The sequence below is a fragment of the Ranitomeya variabilis genome, chromosome 8 (assembly GCF_051348905.1).
Source record: "Ranitomeya variabilis isolate aRanVar5 chromosome 8, aRanVar5.hap1, whole genome shotgun sequence".
In the NCBI taxonomy this organism is placed as follows: domain Eukaryota; kingdom Metazoa; phylum Chordata; class Amphibia; order Anura; family Dendrobatidae; genus Ranitomeya; species Ranitomeya variabilis.
This window is the reverse complement of record NC_135239.1, coordinates 66,563,443-66,584,839: the sequence shown is the minus strand read 5'-3', so window position 1 is coordinate 66,584,839 and position 21,397 is coordinate 66,563,443. Positions and strand designations below refer to the sequence as shown.

The 21,397-nt window shown below is 41.1% G+C and overlaps 2 protein-coding genes across 5 annotated transcripts in view; one reads left to right on the top strand and one right to left on the bottom strand.

Annotated features, from left to right (window-relative positions):
* Positions 1-1,827, top strand: part of LOC143787568 (flavin-containing monooxygenase 3-like) — an 80,326-nt gene extending 78,499 nt beyond the window's left edge. For all 3 annotated transcript variants that reach the window (XM_077276429.1, XM_077276432.1, XM_077276431.1), the window contains 2 exons: positions 1,276-1,348; positions 1,485-1,827. In XM_077276429.1, coding sequence (XP_077132544.1) covers positions 1,276-1,348; positions 1,485-1,827 — 416 coding nt within the window. The remainder of the gene's footprint in view (positions 1-1,275; positions 1,349-1,484) is intronic.
* A 9,929-nt stretch (positions 1,828-11,756) lies between these two features.
* The window catches only part of LOC143788308 (dimethylaniline monooxygenase [N-oxide-forming] 2-like), a 94,055-nt gene continuing 84,414 nt past the window's right edge, over positions 11,757-21,397 (bottom strand). For both annotated transcript variants that reach the window (XM_077277869.1, XM_077277871.1), the window contains 2 exons: positions 19,146-19,218; positions 11,757-12,281 (listed from right to left, as the gene is read on the bottom strand). In XM_077277869.1, the coding sequence (XP_077133984.1) occupies positions 11,927-12,281; positions 19,146-19,218 (428 nt within the window). In that variant the 3' untranslated portion in view covers positions 11,757-11,926. The remainder of the gene's footprint in view (positions 12,282-19,145; positions 19,219-21,397) is intronic.

Genomic DNA, 21,397 nt, shown 5'->3' with positions numbered 1-21,397 from the left:
ACCTTGATTCCATCGATGTGTCAATTATTGGGCTGCTTGCTTTAGTTTTGGTAAAGTCATTGTTTTATAAGCAGGAGATTAATTATTACTAGAGGACTAGTAAACCTGCTGCCCATTAGTCTCCATATTCATTAGTTCTTTATAACCCCGCCCCCACCACAGATTGGCAGCTTCCTGTGTGCACTGTGCATAAGCAGAAAGCTGCCAATCAGTGATGTGATATATATATATGTGTTATACAGAGCCTGTAGAGGTGCAGCAGACAAAAATGTGACTTTTATCAAAATGACAGCAAGCAGCCCAATAAGTGACACATCTCTGGAATCAGAATCTCTGCCTTTACATCATGCTGCTCTCAGATGGTATTGCAAAAACTTGGTGACTGATTCCCTTTAAAGAGAGATTGGCCTTTGCATTCTCTGCAAGAGTTCTAGGATTTAAGATCATACAGAAAATTCTGATGACTTGTGGTCGTGTCACCTTCTCGTGTATTCGGGACATCTGCAATGCCGAATCTTTTTCCTCTTCATGTGCCTTTCTCTTTATCTGCATCCAATTTTCTCCACCTTTCCTGAAATTTGACACTCTCTCCCAATTTTTCAGAGTAATGAGATTTGTGTACAACAACTTACCTGCTCCTATGTCTGAGATAGAGCCCGTAGAGCTAGCAAACTGGACTCCTCTGTGGACTTGTATCAGTTTTGTAGAAAAGGCAGCCAAGGGAAGAATATTACTATTTGGAAAGTAGTTTTATTTTGCATTTAAGGTGCAAATGGACAATTGAAAAAAAACTGAGTGCTAACGTGTGCAGAGTAATACACTTTTCACAGTTTTTTATGCATTCTACGAGCTCATGGACTTTGTAACGAGCCGGATCACCGCTCATATAGAATCTGATGACCTCTTCCCCTTGAAGTGAGTTGGGTATAGTGTTTTCAGCGATCAATGCAGCCTCAGGACCCAGACTCCCAACGATCAGCAGGATTTAAAATAACATGCTCTAAAAAAAATTAATTAAAAAAAACCAAAGTGTCCATACACTTTAATGGTGCAATCTGTCTGCGCTCATTTCTGTATTGAGAAGTGAGTGGGGTCATTGACGTCATGTCTATAGAAACCTTAGGATAAAAAAAATACTTCCAAATTAAAGAGCGTTCATTGCTTATTGATATAATTGTTATTAGCATTATTAGTTATTCTGCTTCTTTCCGCTATTCCCTTTCTTCTCATTCTTCTTCTCTTCTTACATTTTTTTATTACTATCATTTATTTCAGGTACCTGTAAATTGCCACCAAAAGAGACAATGATTAATGAATTAAATGAAGAGGAGGGTGAAAAAAAGGACTGGTATGCTGCAGTTAATCCTTCTGTTATTGATTTGATCTAAAGTGAACTGTAATGTTCATTGATGCTTCATTACTCGTAATCGTGAGCGATGCAGGATATTGCTGGGATGATGGCTCTTTCTTTCTATACATTTCAGGTTTGGTCGCAGCGAGACACTATCCACTGATTATGTCACTTACATGGATGAATTAAGTTCTTTTATCGGGTGCAAGCCAAATCTCCCTCTTCTCTGCCTTACTGATCCAAAATTGGCTTTGGAAGTATTCTTTGGCCCCTGTAGCCCTTATCAGTTTCGTCTTCATGGACCAGGAAAGTGGGATGGAGCCCGTAAAGCTATTTTAAACCAGTGGAATAGAACCATTGCTGCAACTAGAATGAGAGTTGTCCCCGCTCATCAACAGTCCTCTTCCATTGTTACTATGGTCAAGATTCTACTTTTGCCCTTGCTTCTTCTTGCCTTGTTTTGGGCATGGGCTTAGCTTCATTTGCTGCATTGTGCTATCACTGATATATTTTATTAATACCTAATTTGTTTCGTTAGGATTTTTTTTTCTTATCTTTGATGAGTGAGCTGTATTTTTAAATCGGTAAGTGCTGATCTTTTCTTTTAGTCATAGATTTTTGTCAATACTCAATTATTTTTTCAGTATGGCAAATAACATTTCAATTTCATTTTATCACATCATGATGGGGCTCTTATTTGGTACCCTTCTCTTTTTAACCAGAGTGGAGAGCCACTATTGATGCACTTTTCATTGGTTGATTTGACCACCCAATATTTAAAGGTTGACTATATATTTCAATAATGAGCATTTAAAGGGAATCTGTCACCAGTTTTTTCTATATAATTTGACAGCAGCATGAGGTAGGGGAAGAGCCCCTGATTCCAGCCATATGTCACTTATTGGTCTGCATGCTGTTATTTTTTATGCCATCCCTGTTTTCTGTGAGACAGATCTAGCATTGCTCAGAAAGCTGGGCCCTGTATAACCCTGCCCACACCTCTGATTGGTAGATTTCTGGGCACACTGTATATACAGTTAGGTCCATATATATTTGGACAGAGACATTTTTCTAATTTTGGTTATAGACATTACCACAATGAATTTTAAACAAAACAATTCAGATTCAGTTGAAGTTCAGACTTTCAGCTTTCATTTGAGGGTATCCACATTAAAATTGGATGAAGGGTTTAGGAGTTTCAGCTCCTTAACATGTGCCACCCTGTTTTTAAAGGGACCAAAACAGACAAGGGACAGATTCAATAATTTTAAATAAAATGTTCATTTTTAGTACTTGGTTGAAAACCCTTTGTTACAATGACTGCCTGAAGTCTTGAACTCATGGACATCACCAGACGCTGTGTTTCCTCCTTTTTGATGCTCTGTCAGGCCTTCACTGCAGTGGTTTTCAGTTGCTGTTTGTTTATGGGCCTTTCTGTCTGAAGTTTAGTCTTTAACAAGTGAAATGCATGCTCAATTGGGTTGAGATCAGGTGACTGACTTGGCCATTCAAGAATATTCCACTTCTTTGCTTTAATAAACTCCTGGGTTGCTTTGGCTTTATGTTTTGGGTCATTGTCCATCTGTAGTATGAAACGACGACCAATCAGTTTGGCTGCATTTGGCTGGATCTGAGCACACAGTATGGCTCTGAAGACCTCAGAATTCATTCGGCTGCTTCTGTCCTGTGTCACATCATCAATAAACACCAGTGACCCAGTGCCACTGGCAGCCATGCATGCCCAAGCCATCACACTGCCTCCGCCGTGTTTTACAGATGATGTGGTATGCTTTGGATCATGAGCTGTACCACGCCTTCGCCATACTTTTCTCTTTCCATCATTCTGGTAGAGGTTGATCTTGGTTTCATCTGTCCAAAGAATGTTCTTCCAGAACTGTGCTGGCTTTTTTAGATGTTTTTTAGTCTTTTTATTCTTGATGCTTATGAGTGGCTTGCCCCGTGCAGTGAACCCTCTGTATTTACTTTCATGCAGTCTTCTCTTTATGGTAGATTTGGATATTGATACGCCGACCTCCTGGAGAGTGTTGGTCACTTGGTTGGCTGTTGTGAAGGGGTTTCTCTTCACCATGGAGATTATTCTGCGATCATCCACCACTGTTGTCTTCCGTGGGCGCCCAGGTCTTTTTGCATTGATGAGTTCACCAGTACTTTCTTTCTTTCTCAGGATGTACCAAACTGTAGATTTTGCCACTCCTAATACTGTAGCAATTTCTCGGATGGGTTTTTTCTGTTTTCGCAGCTTAAGGATGGCTTGTTTCACCTGCATGGAAAGCTCCTTTGACCGCATGTTTACTTCACAGCAAAACCTTCCAAATGCAAGCACCACACCTCAAATCAACTCCAGGCCATTTATCTGCTTAATTGAGAATGACATAACGAAGGGATTGCCCACACCTGTCCATGAAATAGCCTTGGAGTCAATCATCCATAAAAACAGGGTGGCACATGTTATGGAGCTGAAACTCCTAAACCCTTCATCCAATTTTAATGTGGATACCCTCAAATGAAAGCTGAAAGTCTGAACTTCAACTGCATCTGAATTGTTTTGTTTAAAGTTCATTGTGGTAATGTCTATAACCAAAATTAGAAAACTGTTGTCTCTGTCCAAATATATATGGACCTAACTGTATGACAAAAAGCTGTTAATCAGTGGTAGGTGCAGAACTGCACAGATCAGCAGGACTCGGAGGCACAAGACACCTAGTCCTGTAATGATTAAAACACTGATTTTATTGAAACAGGAAAATAGTCTAATAAAAATGAAACATCACTGAAATCAGGCTCTCCTCCCTACATCATGTTCCTCTCAGATAACAAACCTGCTGACACTTAATTTCATAGTAGAGAATAATACACTAAAGGGAGACCCACAAACATGCAAAGGTTTAACGGAAAACGCATTCTAAATTGTATATCATCTATGCCAATAGAGTGTTTATTAACGGCATAATCACAAAAGAAGAGACTCTCCACTGGATTCCTCATCCATTATCTGTGTTTGATACATATGAACTAATTTGGACTGGTTTGAAACCACTTTTTTTTTTTTTTCCAAAATAAAATGGATTTAAAAAAACTAAAAAAGTGACTCCTTATCTCATATGTTAGTTTTTAAAGCTTTGTTATACTTTTGTTTTAGTTATTCTTGAAGAATAGTGCCATCTTCCTGCTGGTGTAAAATTTCTAATGGAAGTCCAGTGCTTCAGATATAAATATAAAGTATTCTGTTAGTTAATATTTTAAACTCTGTGTAACAGCTTAGTATTTTAACGCACCAGGGGTGCTGATACAGAACATGCCAATAGTCAGCAGTGTGTACAGGTTGCTGATATGTGATACGACAATAATTTATAGTGGATACACGGGTCCCAACATGTGACTTATCAGTATTGGCATAAGTGTCTTTACATGCAAGTCTACTGCTGCATGCGGTGACAATGTAGTGAGAACTATACATGCCACATTATAGGCAGCTGAATTTATCATTGTCATCAATTGTCACTCAGCTTATCTAATTTCCCTAAAAAGTAATTGAGCAACACTTCCGTAAGGAGTGGTAGACACATTAGTCTGAGAATGTTGGGACACAACCCATGTGGGGTCTGTAATATTTGCCACATGAGGTCTCACCCAGCTATTACAAAGGGCACTGTTCATAGTCACCTGTCACCTCTAAAAATGGCCACCACTGACAGGTTTGGCACTAGCCACTCAGTTTACTAGATCCCAGAGGCTATCCTCGCCTTCACACTTTAACACCTGTACAGGGATTTGGCTTTACACAGTGAACTCTACGCTGGGACCATGGGGTCACCTGCTGTTCGGTAGTGAAGACTGGCAGGAATGGTCTGGTTCTGACCCAGCTACCTGAAGGGTAAATGAGGTACAGGCAAAAGCATGGTCAGTAAATGAGCTGAGCTCAGAAGAAGCAAGGAGCTGAATATGTGTGTGTGTGTCTGTGTGTCTGTGTGTGTGTGTGTGTGTGTGTGTGTGTGTGTGTGTGTGTGTGTGTGTGTGCCGGTGTACTTCAGTTCTCCTGCAGGCTTCGCCTATAAGGCCGTCACTGGGAATGCTGAAGGTCTGACCACTGTGGGGAACAATACACCATACAGCAAATAGGGATACAGTTTACATTGCATAGGACACTAGATAGTTAATATTGGGATTAACTCACCAGTTGGGAGGAGTAAGAGCAGTTTTTATAGAAAATGTTTCCAGGTTACAATTAGTGGAAGTAGGGGCTGTCACACGGCCTATTCAGAGTCTGGGACTCATCAAGAGCAAGTCTGGGTGGAGTGGAAAGCAAGGCTGAACATAGCAGAGTGAGCAGGTTCTAGTGCACCTAAGCTGTAGCAGAAGAGTATGGGTCCGGTCAGTGTTAGTTTCCTACAAAAATGAGGACCCAGCTTTTGTCACGTCTGGATGCCGGGACAGTCTTGAACGTAAGGTTTGTAAGAGGTATAGAGAGTCATGACTCTGTCTCCCTGGAAAGGAAGATGTCAGCTGGGTCACAAAGTGAGGTGAAGATGGTGGGTCTCAGGGCATGACGAGGACAAGAACTGATAGATCACAAAACCAAGGAAACATCACTAAAAAGAGACTTTGTCTTAATCTGTGTGCTGCAGACATGTGTAAATGAATTGCACAGTAAAGTCAAACCTGTTAACCCAAACCCAAGGTCTTCTGTCTTGTTTGTAGTCGACACCAGTCCCATGGATGGAGAAGTAAATAGGGCTCCCGAAGTAAAAGTGAGTAAAGAACGTTCTCCAACACACGACTCACTCCACCCAGACATCCGCTTAGAAGAGGGGTTGCGGGGCAATCAGAATGTGTGCCCTGGCAATGCTTTATTTATACCAAGCAAGCAGAACTATATCTTGATACCAAGCAAAAAAAGGAGTTCTATACGGAATTTAAAATAATTATTTTATTACCATAACTTGTAAAAAAGACATACATAGTCCAACATTTTTTTATTATACAAAAATTGCAATCAAGGAAGAAAAGGAGACCCTAGTACAAAAAACATCCGAGTCACAGGCAATGGAAGTAAAAAATACCATGGTATGAGTATAAACATAAGTGAGCACCCATACTAGCACATGGAGATGTGGTCTAGGTAATTAATTTAACTGTACCGGTGTCCAAGTGGACATACATACCACATACATAAGAAGCGCCAGTTATGGTGCAGCTATAACACAAATGCATTACAAAATTCCTTACCCATGGTAAAAGTAGTTGTTGCCTGGGACTCCGAATACCCCCTAATGCGCGTTTCGCGTTGCTTTCTCAAAGAGGGAATAAGGTAGTTTAACAAGAACATGGCGTTTTTATAATGGTGCCCATAAACCGGCGTTGTAAGTGCGCAGGCGCACCACAGCCTAAACAGGAGGAAGTCCTCAATCCCCAGCATTCACTGGGAGCGCACGTCACGGGGAAATCCCCTACTGACGTCACAGACATGCGCTCTCAGATCACAGAAGCCGGAGATGCAGGAACTCCCTACCAAGCGTGGAGCGCGTGCGCACACCAGCAAGCGGGCTCAGAATGAATAGAAGACCAGAGCGTGGTTTTGTGTCGCCATCAGTCAGCGGTGCATAATGAATGTTGAAGCAGGATAAAGGCATCAATAAAACCGCATCACTAAATATCACTGGAGGATTGTTCACGAACTGGATATTTGTTTGTTCTTATTTGCATTATTGTATATTTATGCTTGTCTTATTTGTAAATATTGTTATATTGCACTTTTTTGTATAATATATATTTATTACATATATGAAGAATTGTTAATTGCACTTTTTAGTACACGATATTTATTACATTATTGTATTGCAGTACTAAGTACTGTAACATGCACCGATGCGGCGTTAATTTGTGTGCTTTTTCCTGTTTCTTTTTTCTTTTTTTTATATAATGGCAATTGCGATGTGTGCGTACCGTAAGCTGCTTTCATCTATTTTATTATCAATTTCTTTGGTTGATATTCTATCAGCATTTTTTTATTCATTATTGCGGTCTTGCACTTACACATCGCGGATGTCATTTTGTTCCGCTGTAGTAGGTCTTCTATTCATTCTGAGCCCGCTTGCTGGTGTGCGCACGCGCTCCACGCTTGGTAGGGAGTTCCTGCATCTCCGGCTTCTGTGATCTGAGAGCGCATGTCTGTGACGTCAGTAGGGGATTTCCCCGTGACGTGCGCTCCCAGTGAATGCTGGGGATTGAGGACTTCCTCCTGTTTAGGCTGTGGTGCGCCTGCGCACTTACAACGCCGGCTTATGGGCACCATTATAAAAACGCCATGTTCATGTTAAACTACCTTATTCCCTCTTTGAGAAAGCAACGCGAAACGCGCGTTAGGGGGTATTCGGAGTCCCAGGCAACAACTACTTTTACCATGGGTAAGGAATTTTGTAATGCATTTGTGTTATAGCTGCACCATAACTGGCGCTTCTTATGTATGTGGTATGTATGTCCACTTGGACACCGGTACAGTTAAATTAATTACCTAGACCACATCTCCATGTGCTAGTATGGGTGCTCACTTATGTTTATACTCATACCATGATATTTTTTACTTCCATTGCCTGTGACTCGGATGTTTTTTGTACTAGGGTCTCCTTTTCTTCCTTGATTGCAATTTTTGTATAATAAAAAAATGTTGGACTATGTATGTCTTTTTTACAAGTTATGGTAATAAAATAATTATTTTAAATTCCGTATAGAACTCCTTTTTTTGCTTGGTATCAATTCTCCGGAGTATACGTCATTGTCCTCTTATATATACATGGGTAAAGGTAACTATCTGTTTACACCTGCACACTTTGTGTGTGGGATCCGTGTTGTTTCTGTGGGAGTGTTTTTATTGATATTTAGAACTATATCTTGCAGCTCCGGCAGTGAGATTTTGTTGGGTATGGTTCCAATTGGAAAGGAAAGGGAGCTGATTACCCCAACTGACAGCACACACCCATACTGCCTGATTGGATAGTACTACAGGTCACAGCCACCCTAGTCAGTGACTGTACAGAGCCTGCACCACCAGAAGCTTTTTTTCCTGTGTCTCCCACATTACCATGCAAGTTATAAAGAAGATGTGACACCAGCTTCTCCAAATGCCTGAATAACAAATCTCCCTCTACCTGTAATGACAAGGGGTGGTGGTTTTACTAATATATATTAGTCATTGGTTAGAGGAGAAATCAAGGACTTTCATTTGACTTAGTTTTTTATAACTACTTTGGAACCACTCAGAGACTTTGAGTCCACATTTTATTCTGTTCTGACATTGTAAAACGGCATTTCAGAGTAAACTGCATGTTGAAGATTATACATCCGTGAGGGCAGCGAGCTGGCTGTCAAACACAGCCAAATAACCCAAAAAGACGGTAGAGAAAGTTTATTACTTTTTCTTCCTGATCACTTTATACACAATGCTGTATATACAGAATAGGAAACGCTAACCATGTTCCCTCTCCTGAACCCAGCAACCATGTGATCACTTGGTGTAGGAAGGAAGAACATGCTGCTGCGTCCTTGAACACTTATTCAGCTCTGCTATATAGACCCCACCAAACATCTTTTAAAAGACACTGAAAAACTGTCCAAAGTCCAAAGTTGCTGTTTCTAGCCCGGATCTTTAAAAAAAAAAAAAAGTGTGTGTATATATTATAATTTCTTCGGGAAGGGGAACACAATGTAAAATGTTTTTTTTTGAGGTCGTAAAAAAACAGAAACAAAATGTTAAAAATAATCACTTATTTCCTATTTTTGCAATTTTTTTCCCACAGTTAATTATCTTTGGTGCTACACAGGGCTATTTGCAACTCCAGATGCAAATTAAATTCATTTCAACACTTAGGAATTCACTGAATTGTAACAATTCTCCTAAAATGGCCTCTGCAATTTTTCAGGTTGAGAAGATTGCATCAGCCGGAAAAGGATTTCATGACCTTGGATGGACGTCCTAATTTTTTGCAAAACCAATAGTATAGCACAGTCAATCAGGAGCGACTATCTTAGCCAATATAAAAGCAGAAGCCGTGAATGCATCGGCTATTTTGTGGCAAATTTGGATAGTGAGAGAAAATTACCGTTCTCAGCTTAAATTATGAAATAGAGACCACCATAATTATGGATTGCTCAGTACACAGTATACACAGTAAAAAGTTCATATAGCAGAAACCCAAGACAACAATCAATTGAAAGAGAAAGGCAAACAATTAAAACCAATTAAAATACACAATAGTGTAAACAGAACATTTAATGTTTAACCATGATTTTGTGTTATATTCATCCCAACAGAATAAGTGAGGTCTACCCCGTATCAATATGCAAAGAGTATATACAATCCATCAAACACAAAAAAGGGACAGAAGGCAATGTAAGAACATATGGCCAAATAACAAAAGAAACACCCCCCCTCCTATTGGGAAGCAAGAATACAGCCACAGAATAGCATATTTAAGGGAATCTGTCAGTAGGATCCACCCTCCTAAGCCATCTATATGGGCATGTAGGTAATAGGAAGCTAAATAAAATAATACCTTGATATCTTCCATCTGGTGTCTCACTCCAGAGAAATCCACATTTTTCTTACATGTAAATGAGCTGTTTAGGGCTAATGGCTGGACACTGTTTTGCATGAGAATCTGCCTCCAGAGCTCATTTTAAATAGAAGGGGGCGTTACCAGTGTGATGTGTAATGGCCGCTCTTTGATCTCACTGCAGAGCTGTGTGTGATTATATCTAACACATCTGTAGCTTCCTCTCAGCTTCAGCTTCCATCTCACAGAGAGCCAGTGCTGCAATATTGTTGCAACACAGCAGAGCTGCAACAAATGTTTGTAAGAAGACAAAGTTCAGTTCTATTGTTCTGTGTTACTTCCATGTCTCACACTGGTAACCCCCCTTTTTATTTAATAATAAATCTCTGGAGGCAGACTCTCATGCAGATCAGGGTCTGACCCATGGATCCGACCAGCTCATATACATATAAGAAAAATGTGGATCTATCTGGAATAACATATCAGATGGCAGATATCAGGGTATCGTTTTATACAGCTTCCTATGACAAAATGCCCATATAGACGGCTGACTAATACCCATATACAGGCTCGGACTGGCCCACAGGGTAACAGGGGAATCCCTCGGTGGGTGCCCCTGTACAGATCTGGGCCTCTAACCTCACTGTATGGGCAGTACTTGGCATAATTCACTTGATTCACTCTGTACAGAAAAAAATAGCATCTCATCATTCATTAACCAAACGACCCAGTTTATTAATAGAGATAGAAGTAAATTTGTGACAAGGGTAGTGTATTACTTGTTTGAAGGTGAAAAGTGGGCCCCCAAAGTCAATGTTACTGGTGGGCCCTTGGCACCTCAGTCCGACACTGCCCATATAGACGTCTTAAAAGGGAATCTGTCAGTAGGATAAACTCTTATAAGTATAAACAGATAAGGAAGAGGCAGGGAATAGAGCTGGAATGGCAGAGGTTTCAGATATTTAATCTCATTTGCATATAAAATTAAACGCTGATTTCTCAGTAATGGAGGAACGGACTGGCCATGTAAATCTATTGCTGGACTTGTCTTTGAAAGAGCTACACGTGCATAGAAATAGTTCATTTTTGTTTTTGTGGGTTTTTTTGGCAGCTTGCTAATAAAGTCTCATTAATGAGTTCTGGACTATGAAGCATCAAACTTTAAATTGATGCTTAAAGGGAATTTGTGATCAGCCTGTTGCTTAATAAGGCTGGTGTAATGCTGCTGCTGGTTAATTAAAAAAAACTAAATGCAATCATATTTATATGAAAGCTGTTCCTTTTCTCATTTTTCATCAGTTAATTGATAAACCTACTTTATGTTAATGAGTTACCTTAAGTTATCAGGGCATTGCATCAGCACGGCAGAGTCACAGTGATTGACATTCCAGCATCGATAGGTGGGAACGTGTAACTAGTTTTTTGCCTATGAAGCTGTCACTCTGTTGCTGCAGGTCATTTAATACTAAACATCATCATGTTTTTATAAAAACTGTCCTTTTTCAGCAATTGATTTTTAAACTTTATATTAACCATCCGGGTGTTGCATCAGCATGGCAGAGTCACAGTCAAAGCTGCAAACTCGCCCTGTACACAGTGATTGACATCCTCCCAGCACACGGCACAAGCCATTGAAAGCCTCAATTTTAAAGTTTGTTGCACCTTTCTTTGGTTACCTTTTCCAGGCACACATTAACAATCTGATACTTCTGAACAGTTCTCATCACTGGTCACTCTGAAAAATGAAATATTTGCCAAGCTCTTGTAATACCACCTGTTCATGGGATCAATTTCTTGCACCAATTTTGTAAAAAAGAGCTACGGATACCTTGGATAATCAGGTTGTAGATTTTTATTAGTGTATTTTTCATTTATGCCAGTGAATGCTTTTGTTTTGTTTATTTTAATAGGATCATTACTTTTTATCACATTATTAATAACTTCTTATAAGAACAGTAAATGGTTTTCCTACTAACACTTAATCCAGCCTTGAGGTTTCAGTGGCTTAAATTTCACACAAATAGAATCCTATAAGAACTGCTGTAGTCAGTCCACACAGGATGAAAAAGTGTTTCATCATTCTCCAGGAGTCCGTAGATTTCTGAACGACGCGTGTCCTGGCTGGGTTTATGGTTCTACTGTGTTGGGTCATGATTGCGTTCCTAGCACCACTCCATTTCCCAGGACCAGTTAGGCGATATTGGTATGGCGTGCATGGACCGAAAAAAACATTCAAAGCCAATTTGGGGTCTGTAATTAACAGACGAATAATGTTGGGACGAACGCCAATCTCCTCAGCTACTTCATCCATGCATTCTGTAAAGAACATTTGTAAAGTCTCTCTTCGACCATCTCCAAAACTGTGGAAATATAATTAGAATGATGTTATTTATATTGGTAGGAAACAATGGTGGCATCAACAGAACACAGTTCATTATTTTTGTGGCCCTATTCCTTGTATATGAAATAGGAGAAGATTTGGTAGGTAAGATTTGCCAGTTTTCTGATGACACAAAAGTGTGTTATTGGTTTGATAATCATGGAGGCATCTGTAAAGGAAAATGATTGATCTTTACTGGATAATGAAAACTGTAACAAAATGTAAAATTATGTAGTCAGAAACAAGGAATCCTTAGTGCCACTCCGCACTGACTATGCAGAGCGCAATGGGTAAAATGAGTGTCATTGGATGCTGTGCTCTGCATAGGTAGCAACTAGAGTTGAGCGACTTTTACTTTTTTCGGATCGAGTCGGGTTTCGCGAAACCTGACTTTGTCAAAAGTCGGGTCGGGTGAAATCGGCCGATTATTGCGAAAAGTCGGGGGCCGACTGAAACACGAAACCCAATGCAAGTCAATGGGGAATCAAAGTCGGCAGTGAGTGGAGGCCAGGAAAACACCTACAGTGCCCATTTTAATGCCAAAAACATCAATTCTTATTACTTAAGCTTGTCAATCTTAATTTACTTTATAATGATAGTTAGGCATTGAAAACTGGGGGTCATTTGGCTAAAGTTGGGGGGGGTAGGGCTGGCTCAAGATTTTCATGGGCCCAGGAAACGCGGAATACGTCACTGCGGTGGAGCAGGAAGAGGTAAGTATTTAAACTTTGCAAGTGTTGTGATCCTGAGCAAGCAGGGGGGCCCACTCGTTGGCACTGGCACAGGGCCCCTCATAGTACGGCGGTGTGTTTGATGGCGGGTGGCGCCTCCCACTGGCAGAGACACTTTTGCGTACTATGAGGGGCCCTGTGCCAGTGACGTCGCCAACGAGTATGCCCCCCCACCTGATGAAGGAACCTGCACTTTCATCTGCACCTTCCTCTTTGTCCCCGTGTAAGGTGGTATAGTATGCGGGAGGGAAGGGGAACCTTACTTTCAGCAGGGTCAGATTCTGGCTGTGCAGAGTGCAAGGGGAATGTAGTGGTCTGGGTCAAAGTACCAGCAGACTCATCTAGCAGTGGCTGGGCAATGAGCAGGATGAGGAGGAAACACAGATATAGGCCCAAAGAATAAAGTAGGCTAAATGCAGTTCAAAATTGGTAACAGGACTAAACAGAGGGCATTGCTTTGTTCAGTGGAGGAAAACTGTAATGAGTGGCAGACACAATTAGTAGGCCCAAATAATAAAGTGGGCTAAATGTCTGCCCAAAAATTGTTCATAAATAAACAGGTGGCATAGCTAGGTACAGGGGTGGGCTCCTCTGCTGAGTAGCAGACAGTGGTAGGAGGCGCAACGTATTATCTGGTCTAAATGGAGGCCGGGGCCCCTGTATATTTTAACTATCATCTATCATTTCAACAAATTTGTATTGGCAGTGCCATTGAGGGATTTAACAGCCCAGACTACACACTGGTGGAGCAGGGAGAGGTAAGTATTGCAAGTGGTAGAGCACTGTTCGAGCTGGGGGGGAACACTCTCTCGTGGGCGGCGGTACTGGCACAGGGCCCCTCATATTACGAAGGTGTGTCTGACGTTGGTTGTGCACCACCACCGTCAGAGACACTTCATTGTACTATGAGGGACCCTGTGCCAGTGCCGTCGCCCAAGAGTGGGCACACCCACCTGTCCAGGCAAACGGCACTCACACGGGTGCTTGCGCCAAGTGGTGACCACGGCCCTGTGGGGGGAGTCAGCCCATTTAGGGAGATGTAAAAATGGCCTATGGTGGACATTCAGCAGCTGCAAATGGACGAATTGGAGAAGTCAGTAAGAGGAGGCCAAAAGCAAGACATTTTGCAGGCAAGCTATGTGTCAGCAGGGGAAGGTGGGGCCAAATAATTTGAAATCCATGATTGGTGCATTTTAATGAAGGTTAGATCATCAACATTTTGGGTAGCCAGAGGAGTCCTTTTTTCGGTCAGTATTGAACCAGCAGCACTGAAGACTCTTTCTGATAGCACACTAGCAGCAGGGCAAGCAAGCTCCTGCAATGCATATTCTGCCAATTCAGGCCAGGTGTCTATTTTAGATGCTTTTGCTACTACCACTAGATGCACCACCACCACCATCAGTACCAGCTGGCAACCACCGCCCACGGGCTCTTCCACCAGACTTCCTCATTTTTTGGAAAATCTAACCAAAATAACAACCGTTATATGGTACTGTAAAATAAGGTAGAAGGTGTATATAAACTTGTTGAGAATTTAAATCTCCCTTTTTTTGGGGGAGACTGAACCAAAACTCAGGCCCTGTGCATAAAACAACACAATGTAAGTGGCAGAAAGTGGCTGGCTAATATACGACAAACTAACAGGACTGAAGTACATCCACTTTGTGAGAATTTGAATCTCACTTTTTTGGGGGGGAGACTGAACCAAAACTCTGGCCCAGTGTATATAACAACGCAATCTACGTGGCAGAAAGTGGCTGGAAGATATAGTATGAAAAAATACAAGGACTGTAGTACAATTTCAACCTCCCTACAATGATCTCAGGACAAGTATGGCAGCAATAGAAAGGACTGCTGCACACAAGAATGTGGACAAATAAACAAGATAAGGGTACGTTCACACAGGACTTTTTTGCTGTTTTTTTTTGCTGCTTTTTTTTATGCTAATTTAGGTGCGTTATTTTGGTGCGTTTTTGGTGCGTTTTTTGGGTACGTTCACACAGGACTTTTTTGCTGCAGATTTTTGCTGCAGATATTTGCTGCTTTTTTTATGCCAATTTTCAGCTGCTAGGACACCTCACAATGGCTCTTCACACCTCACAATGGCTCTTCACACCTTACTACCAGGAACTCCCTCACAATAGATCACAATCAGGACACCTCACAATGGCTCTTCACACCTCACAATGGCTCACAATGGCTCTTCACACCTCACTAACCACACCCCTAAGCTCTTGGCTGTGAGATCCCTTCCTGCTGGCCATGATTTTCTGCACAAAAAACGCAGCAAATAATGCTACATGCGTTTTTTCAGCGTTTTTGCAGCGTTTTTTTCATCACCCATTCAAGTCAATGGGTGAAAAAACGCTGCAAAAACGCAGCAAAAACGCTGAAAGAAGTGACATGCCCTATGTCCAAAAAAAGCAGCAAAGCAGAAAATACTGATCAAACAAAAAACCAACGTGTGTGCATGAGATTTCTGAAATCTCATAGGCTTTACTGGTACTGTAAAAAGCAGCTGAAAATTAGCATAAAAAAAAGCAGCAAAAAAAAGCAGCAAAAAAGTCGTGTGTGAACGTACCCTAACTGTGCAGAAAGGAGCAACAGGATTTTTGCTTTTAAAAAAGCAGTTGGTTTGCACAACAGCCTGCAAACAGCAATGCAGCTATCAGCGAGCCTTATAAGGCAGCCTAACAAGCTACAGAGCTGATGCACAACAATATAGCCTCCACTGTCCCTGCAAAAAAAAGGTGGTGTTGGACAGTGGAAATCGCTACAGCACAAGCAGTTTGGGGGTTAATCTTCCCTCCCTAACTATATCCCTGCTTCTGATGAAGCTGCAGCAACCTCTCCCTATGCTAAGATCGGCAGAAGTAAGATGGCGGTCGGCGTGCCCCCTGAAAGCGTCATATGAAACGCGACTTTTGCCCGCAGATCGCCGACCTCATGGCTGATCCCACACTGGGATCGGGTCGGGTTTCATGAAACCAGACTTTGTCGTAAGTCGGCGATTTTTGAATTTGTCAGATCCGTTTCGCTCAACCCTAGTAGCAACCTTAAAAATAAAGATCAGACTTCTTGACCAATGCCTGTATAAGGCGTAGCAGTCTATGACAAATATATCTTGCCTGCTGTGCTCTACATTACTAGCCACAGAGGTAACCGCTAATGAATGCAGCCAGCATTGAGTTAAATGTAGGGCACATGATTCAATACACATTATTCAATTCTGTCTTCATTCTTTACTTAGAGATACTTTTAAATTTTTACACTTTTTTTTGTATGATAAATGGGGTTAAGGCCGGTGGCTTGGCTTAAGTATAGCCTTAAGGTTAGGACTAGGGTTAGGGATAGGGTTATTGGTAGGAAAAGGGTAGAAATATGGCTAAGGTAATACAAAATGTAATAAATATATATATCTTTTTATTTTAAAATTTTACATCTGATTTCATCAAAAAGCAGAAAAAAGGGTGGTCCAAGCACAAATTATAATTACATCAGTCTTTTCCTCAAATCACAATACATTGGTTGAAGGGTAAGGTGTATAATACTGGACTTGTCAAAGGGGATCCAGAACTGCTAATGGCTCACTGGTTTGAAGGAGCAAAATATTTCTCTTGCCCCAGGCATTTTCACTAAGAGGGGGAGATTGTGATTCCATGGTATACAGAGGGACCATATCTAGAATACCAAGTTATTAATATCTTATAAAGTAAAGCTAAAATAGAATGAGTCTAAAGATGATCTACAAAACCCAAATCAGTAGAAAAGCTCCGTCTTATTGTCCTCACTTCAAAGAAGTTAAACTTCTTATATTACATATACCAGTCTTATAAGTTCGGGAACTGTCTTAATTTTCATGTTCTGTAATTTTCCATCCACTCTTTTTGATTAGAGTTTAATTTTCATAAGTATTGTGTCACGCCTATAGTTGCTAAAACTTCCATTCCTTCACTTTCCAGTATGCCTTTCCCCAGCAAGTAGTTTGGCTGTCCCTAATTGAAAGCTTGCCTTTCTTTCTTTCTTTTCGGGCCAACAGCCTGAAACACTGTGTCTGCGAATTGAGATACTGATTTGGCTTTTATCCTAAGTCATATTGCACGACTTGTTAAAGGGTTGATTGTGACTTGTAGGATCGCTACTTCCAACAGGTGACGCTATAGAATTCAAGTCCTCTTCTTCTCAGAAGAGGCAATTTGCATATTTCTTTCTTTAGTCATTCATTCCAGCAGATTCAGGTGGTTTTAACTAGCTGGTTCCTTCCTGCCACATATATTGCAGATTTTTTAGTCCAGGAGAGAAGTCTTATCAGGACAGGGACCCAACTATAAATTACACCTTGATGTTGCAGTTTGGGCTCATATACATTGGCCAATGTAAGTGCTAAGTACCTTCTTTTTACCATAAATTTTCCTATAGCAAATTTTGCATTATCAATTTTTTCAAAATTTCACATGTACGTAATATAGCACTTAACCAATGTTCTATGGCAGTAATGCAGTTCCAATTTTCTTTATGTACCATTCTAAACCATTCAAAGTGTAGCTTTATATTTTCTTTGTATTCATTTTGTCAGACAGGAGAGCAGGAGCAGAGAGGAAAAAAAATCCTTCCCACTTACTGAAATCTGTCCCAGTGTTTCAGCTGCTATAGAGCAATTAATCTGGAAATTGGCAGTAGACAGCAAGTTAGAAGAAATATACTCTGGGGCAATTTTTAGGGGTACGACCAAAACTTTTAAATAAGTAATTTGCTGATAGAAGATGTGCTAAAGTTATCTAGGCTATCAAAGGAGATCAAGCTGTCTGTCAACTGTTATATTTCTGGATTCACAGCTACACTGCTCGGCGCTTTTGTATAATATCTCTCATGCCACAGAGATATTAGGATGCAAGATGTACTGTTCTTTGTGTGAAATTTATGGGAGACCTCTGCCTTTATGGCTAACTGAAAATTGAAGATCGATCCTGCAGGGGAAAAAATCTTCCTTATACCAGTCTTAAAATGACGAAAAATAGTATTATTCCTCATTTTCACATGAGAAAGCTTATTCTAAAAAATCACATAAACCGATACAGTTTTAAATAAGCCTGGAATATACATACATTTATCCTAACTTAAAAATGAAAAGAAAGCAATTTAGGGCATATTAGAGGTGGTCATTTATGCTGCTGTATCTTTTTAATAAAACAGAGGACAACCGTCATAACTTCCTGGGCCAAAGGGAAAATCTTTTCCGTGGTTTTCCACCTCCCTCATAACTTCTTGGGCCAAACGGAAATCTTTGCTATGGTTTTCCACCTCCCATGTGCCATGTGTGCTCTCTCTAGGACCATGCATGTGTCAATTTTGGTTATTGTTTCATCATTTATATTAGAATTGGGGCAGTGCACCCAGATAATATAGTATCAAATGTATTTAGTAGAATCTTTTCTAGTAGAAACATATCTTATATCTGGAGCTCATAACTTACCGCTATTTATAAAAGCGTTGAGTACATAAACCTACAGCACATTTTTCCATTAGAAAGAAAACATTGATATGATACAGTGCCAAATATTTTTTTTACTATTTTTCCTGTTTTCTTGCTAAATTCTAATCTGAGAACAAAATCTGTGCCTTTTTTTCCATACAAACGGTAACTTTTCTAAGAAAACATAAGAGTCAAAAGAATCATTCAAATATTTTCTGTGAAGAGCAATGAAAAGGGGTAAGAGAGAAGGCAGTTCAACTGCCTCTCCTATCTATGGAGCACTTCCCTACCTACCTCTGGTGGGCACAGACAGAAAAGGGGCCCTGTGCAAGGACAATATATGGGCCCTTTGCAGTCCAATACGGTATCTCTTTACAATGCATAATTCCACATGCTTTGGAAGTAGAAATAGGCCCCCTTACGTCTTGGGCCCCTGTGCGACGGCACAGGTTGCACCAATGGTATGTCCACCCATACTACCTACCCAACTCCATTCCCGGTTTGACACTCAAGCAGATGTATTGTTGGACTCACTAGCATCTACATGGTGCATTACTGACAGTACTTACTCTTTACTTCATCATTGACTTAAGAAGTTTCCTATTTATTTTTTCACAGAATTAAGTAACATGAAACTCACAGCTTTTTTTTGCTTTCTGCACTGTTCTTGAGGTAGGCCTCCATTTTTGCAGCAGGAGGTAACCGTGCAGCCCCTGTAACAAATTAAGACAACCATAAACAAAACGTCTTTTGTCCAGTTTTTCAACCTATAGTTGAAGTGAATTTGTTATTTTGCGGATGATTGTTATACAGCTTAACATATAACATTAAGATGTGCAATCAGAGTAGCAAATTTTGTAATAAATTAATTATTTGGACCAAGTTTACCATGGTCCATATACTTTACATGCATTAATTTTATTTTAAGCAAATGACAAATGCACAAATGACAGGAAAAGATTCAGGCACAAAATGGGATAAGGTTTCTTCTTGTGGAGAGTGACATGCCAGGTCTGGCACACCACTATAAGGAGACTTAAACGCCTTAATTCTCCACTGGGGAATTAAATATGCAAATTATCTCTTCAGAAGACTAGAACTCTAGCGTCACCTATTGGAAGTAGCAATCCTAAAAGTCGGTATCGACCCTTTAACGAGCCTTGAAATATGATTTAGGATAAAAGCCAAATCAGAATCTCAATCTGTAGACACTGTGTTTTTGGATATTGCCCCTCATCAAGCCATATGAGACTCGTTAAAGGGTCGATAATAATAGGATTGCTACTTCCTATAGGTGGCACTAGAGTTGAAGTTGTCTGTTCACAGAACGGTGACTGAATTTGTGCCGGTGCCATTCCCGTAACTGAAACCCGAATGCTTCCAGGAGGAATACAGATATTTCCTCCCAGCTGGGGGGGTTATAAGTGCGGGCACCAGGCAGGTTCAGAATGCTATTAACCTGCAGATTAACCCCATATCTGCAAGTTAATAGCATGTTTTCAGGTGATAGGCTTAATGGGAGCCTATCATGAAAAAATAGTGCAGACTGCCTTCTCTAAATAATTTATGTACTATAGTATAAACACTGTACCTCAATTTAGATTGCATTCAGAGAAAGGTATAGAAACTGCAGAAACATTGCATCTATTAGAGTGTCCCCATAGACATACACTGATATTGTGGATCGTCGTGGAGAGACTAAGGCAAGCATATGGTGCCCACAGAATAGTGTGTACAGGCCCTTTGGCAAATATCAGCAAGGGAAGCTATGTTTCGTTATATATGTCATCTGTAGTTGGAGCATGGTAATTAAAGGGGTGGTCATGCTGGCAGTGATCAGGTCCGTGGCCCTGGGTGTCCAAGTTAAAGGGAAGGTCTTTAAAGGAGTTGTGGAATAAAGAATGTTCGTGACGCCACCTGTGGTATTCAGTCAGCGATAACTGACGCTGCTTAAAGGGGTCCACTGGGGATGATGGTACTGCAGAAATGATGGTATGGCTTCCCACAGGGGAAGCTTAGTCCCCAGGGCTCCCGGTGTAGTGGGTAACGATGACAGATGGCAAAGTGCAGAAAAGAATGAAGAGACACAAGGTTGCAGTCTCTTTATCTTTTAATGGTATGATGCAGCCATAGTCCAGAGTACGGATCACAGGTGATAGTGAGGCCCGACCAGCTTGGAGACGATTCGGAATCCCCCTAGCCAGGTGGGGTTGGAAGCCATCCTTACTGCGCTGAATTTTAGTCCCTTGCTGCCTAAGGCTTCACACAAGGTCCTCACGCTCTCTCTGTCCCTTTAAGTAGGACACTACCCGCATGGCAGGCAACTTGAGCCTTTTTACAGGTGTCTCTGGTTGCGACTCCGTGCTCTATATGCTGCTGTGCTTTCGGTGTTAAAAGTTGACAAGCGACTTGAAATATCCTGCCTGCCAGTTCTGCTGTGGGGCATACAGTTATCCCCACAACCTCGGAATTCCGGCCTCCGGTATTCTGCGCTTCAGCGTGGAGGAAGCCCAGTCGCAGCTCCCCTCCAGCTCCTTACTTCTCCTGTGCTCCTTCCTCCTTCACACTTTCTTACAGAATGTTCTGTCTTTCTCTTTCCTTCCAAGGAGCTGCAGAACCACATGTCTGCACGGCCCCAGCTTTCCACTCCTCACTCCTCTCAGACAGACTCACTCTGTCCCTGTCTCTGACAGACTGACTAACTCCTCCAGCCAGAATATGGAAGTTCTCTGAATCCGGGTCTAGAGCTCCCCCTTCTGGCCTGGAGGTAGAACTGTGTTGTATGGGCATGTTACCTGTTAAAGGGATCTTCCTCGCTTTCAAGCATGGCATCACCCTCCTCAAGAGGAACGCAATACCACTGTGACAACCGGTCTCCTGGGGTGTCACAAA